General features: G+C 33.1%; 1 protein-coding gene across 3 annotated transcripts in view; it reads left to right on the top strand.

Annotated features, from left to right (window-relative positions):
• Positions 1 to 1,081: 1,081 nt before the first annotated feature.
• LOC106474930 (tafazzin-like) overlaps positions 1,082 to 1,956 on the top strand; it is a 31,802-nt gene continuing 30,927 nt past the window's right edge. For 2 of the 3 annotated variants that reach the window (XM_022403188.1, XM_022403189.1), the window contains exon 1: positions 1,082 to 1,273. In XM_022403188.1, coding sequence (XP_022258896.1) covers positions 1,153 to 1,273 — 121 coding nt within the window. In that variant the 5' untranslated portion in view covers positions 1,082 to 1,152. The remainder of the gene's footprint in view (positions 1,274 to 1,956) is intronic. The other variant, XM_013935628.2, reaches the window with a different exon arrangement.

Raw genomic sequence — 1,956 nt, 5'->3', positions numbered from 1 at the left:
GGAGACTTTCTTCCTGTTTCCTTTCTTGTTCTAGTTGCCACTGCTGTAGTCTCTCTTCCTGTTTATTTTCTTTCTCCTCCAACAACTGCTGTAGTCTCTCTTCTTTATTTTGCTGTTCGAGCTGCCACTGTTGTAGGTTTTCTTGCCACTGCTGTAATCTTTCTTCTTGTTTCTTTTCTCGTTCTTCTTGTTTCTTTTCTTTTTCCTCTAATAACTGTTGTAATTTCTCTTCTCGTTCTTCTTGTTTCTTTTCTTTTTCCTCTAACAACTGTTGTAATTTCTCTTCTCATTCTTCTTGTTTCTTTTGCTGTTCTTGTATTGCTGCCATTAAGTCTGCTAGGTTGTAGTTTGATTTGCCGCTTCTCTTTTCCATTTTTTTTATCCCACTCTCTGACACCAATTTGTTACGTCTTTGTTCGCTAGTTAATTTTCCGTAACTTCGTTCCGACGAAACTTTAACGACACATGTCCTTTCTTAATAAAACTGGTTAATTTTTTCCGAATACAACTTTACGATACACTTAATTTCAACAGTCGCTCTATAACAAACACTATAATTCACGTCTCACGTGGTCAACGATATTTTGTCAGCATACATTCAATTACTCATTACACTGTTGTTCCGTCACATTATGAACGTCTTATATATACAATACTAACACATATCTAGTAAATGCTAGGGCATTCTTGAAGGAACAGGATATTTCTAGAAATACGTGGCGTGATACTAGTCACGTGACCTCGCTGACGCAACAATACTAAAATAGAGGGCGTCTAGAAAAGACTAGAGGTGCCGGGAACAGTCATGATCCTTCTAGAAACTCCAGCGCTCATGCTTCCAGGGTCACATGACTTCCGCTGTCGTAACAATACTAACGTTAGGTTTTTTTGCATAGTTCAGTTTTGTAATGTTCACAAATTTTTGTAATTCACGGCTACATATTAAAGAAATAACTTGTACCCAGTATTGTACACATAAATTATAATACGCCTGCTTTTTTTTTTTCAAACATACTTTAAAAAGGTTAAACTTTAACTTACTTTTGTGTCTCTACACTAGAGGACAGGATTTGCAGGAAAACAAGAAGACTGTGTTTGTGGATTTATGAATTTTGTACTTTTTTGTTTTCTGCTTTGCTTTGAAAAGATAAGATGCCTTTGGATCTTCAGTGGCCTTTTCCAGACTTCAACAAACCTTATAGGTTATGGCAAATGAGAAGCTCATTAGTTGTTTGCGCTGTTGGAATGTGGAGCAAGATTATGATTGGTAGTGGTAATTTTGTATAGCAATGCACTATATTATACAGTTATTATACAGACCATTTTGGCATTAGACTAGTTTGAATAGATGATATATCGATCTTGCAGGCTTGTTCTAAGAATCCATTGACATTGTTGTCATTTTGAAAACTTAAATAAAAAAAGCCTATTGAAAGCTGGTAATTGAATTTACTTTAGTATTTTTTGTGGGTATTGATGTCATTGAGTGAAGCCATTCTGTTGTTTTTACCTTTGGAGTTTAGAGAACTGTGTTGTATATAAGTTGTTTTTTTAAGCCTTTAAAAGTTTATTTCAAAAGGTAATTAGAAAATTAGATTTACATCATTGCATTTATATGGTATGATGACATTTTGGTTACAAATTTCAAAATAGCAAATTTTGAAGAAATCCAACAAAAATTATCTAATGTGAATTGGGTAACTGAATTAATTGGATATATTAGTCAAATGTGGAATATTTTCATAAATATTCAAGATAAGTATGTTCCTTATCAAAAAGTTTAAAGGTTGCTGCAAATAAAAGATCAGATTGATTCACAAAGAGTGTAAGTGGTAGAATTAAATAAAAGCATTAAAGTTGAAGGAGTTTAAACTGATAGCTATAATAGAGGATTATACAAGATTAGTAAAGTTGGTTAAACAGGACATTAAGAAATGAAAAAGGTATAAGAAAAAG

The sequence above is a fragment of the Limulus polyphemus genome, unplaced genomic scaffold (assembly GCF_000517525.1).
Source record: "Limulus polyphemus unplaced genomic scaffold, Limulus_polyphemus-2.1.2 Scaffold7874, whole genome shotgun sequence".
Classification (NCBI taxonomy): Eukaryota; Metazoa; Arthropoda; class Merostomata; order Xiphosura; family Limulidae; genus Limulus; species Limulus polyphemus.
This window is presented reverse-complemented; position numbering and strand designations above follow the sequence as displayed.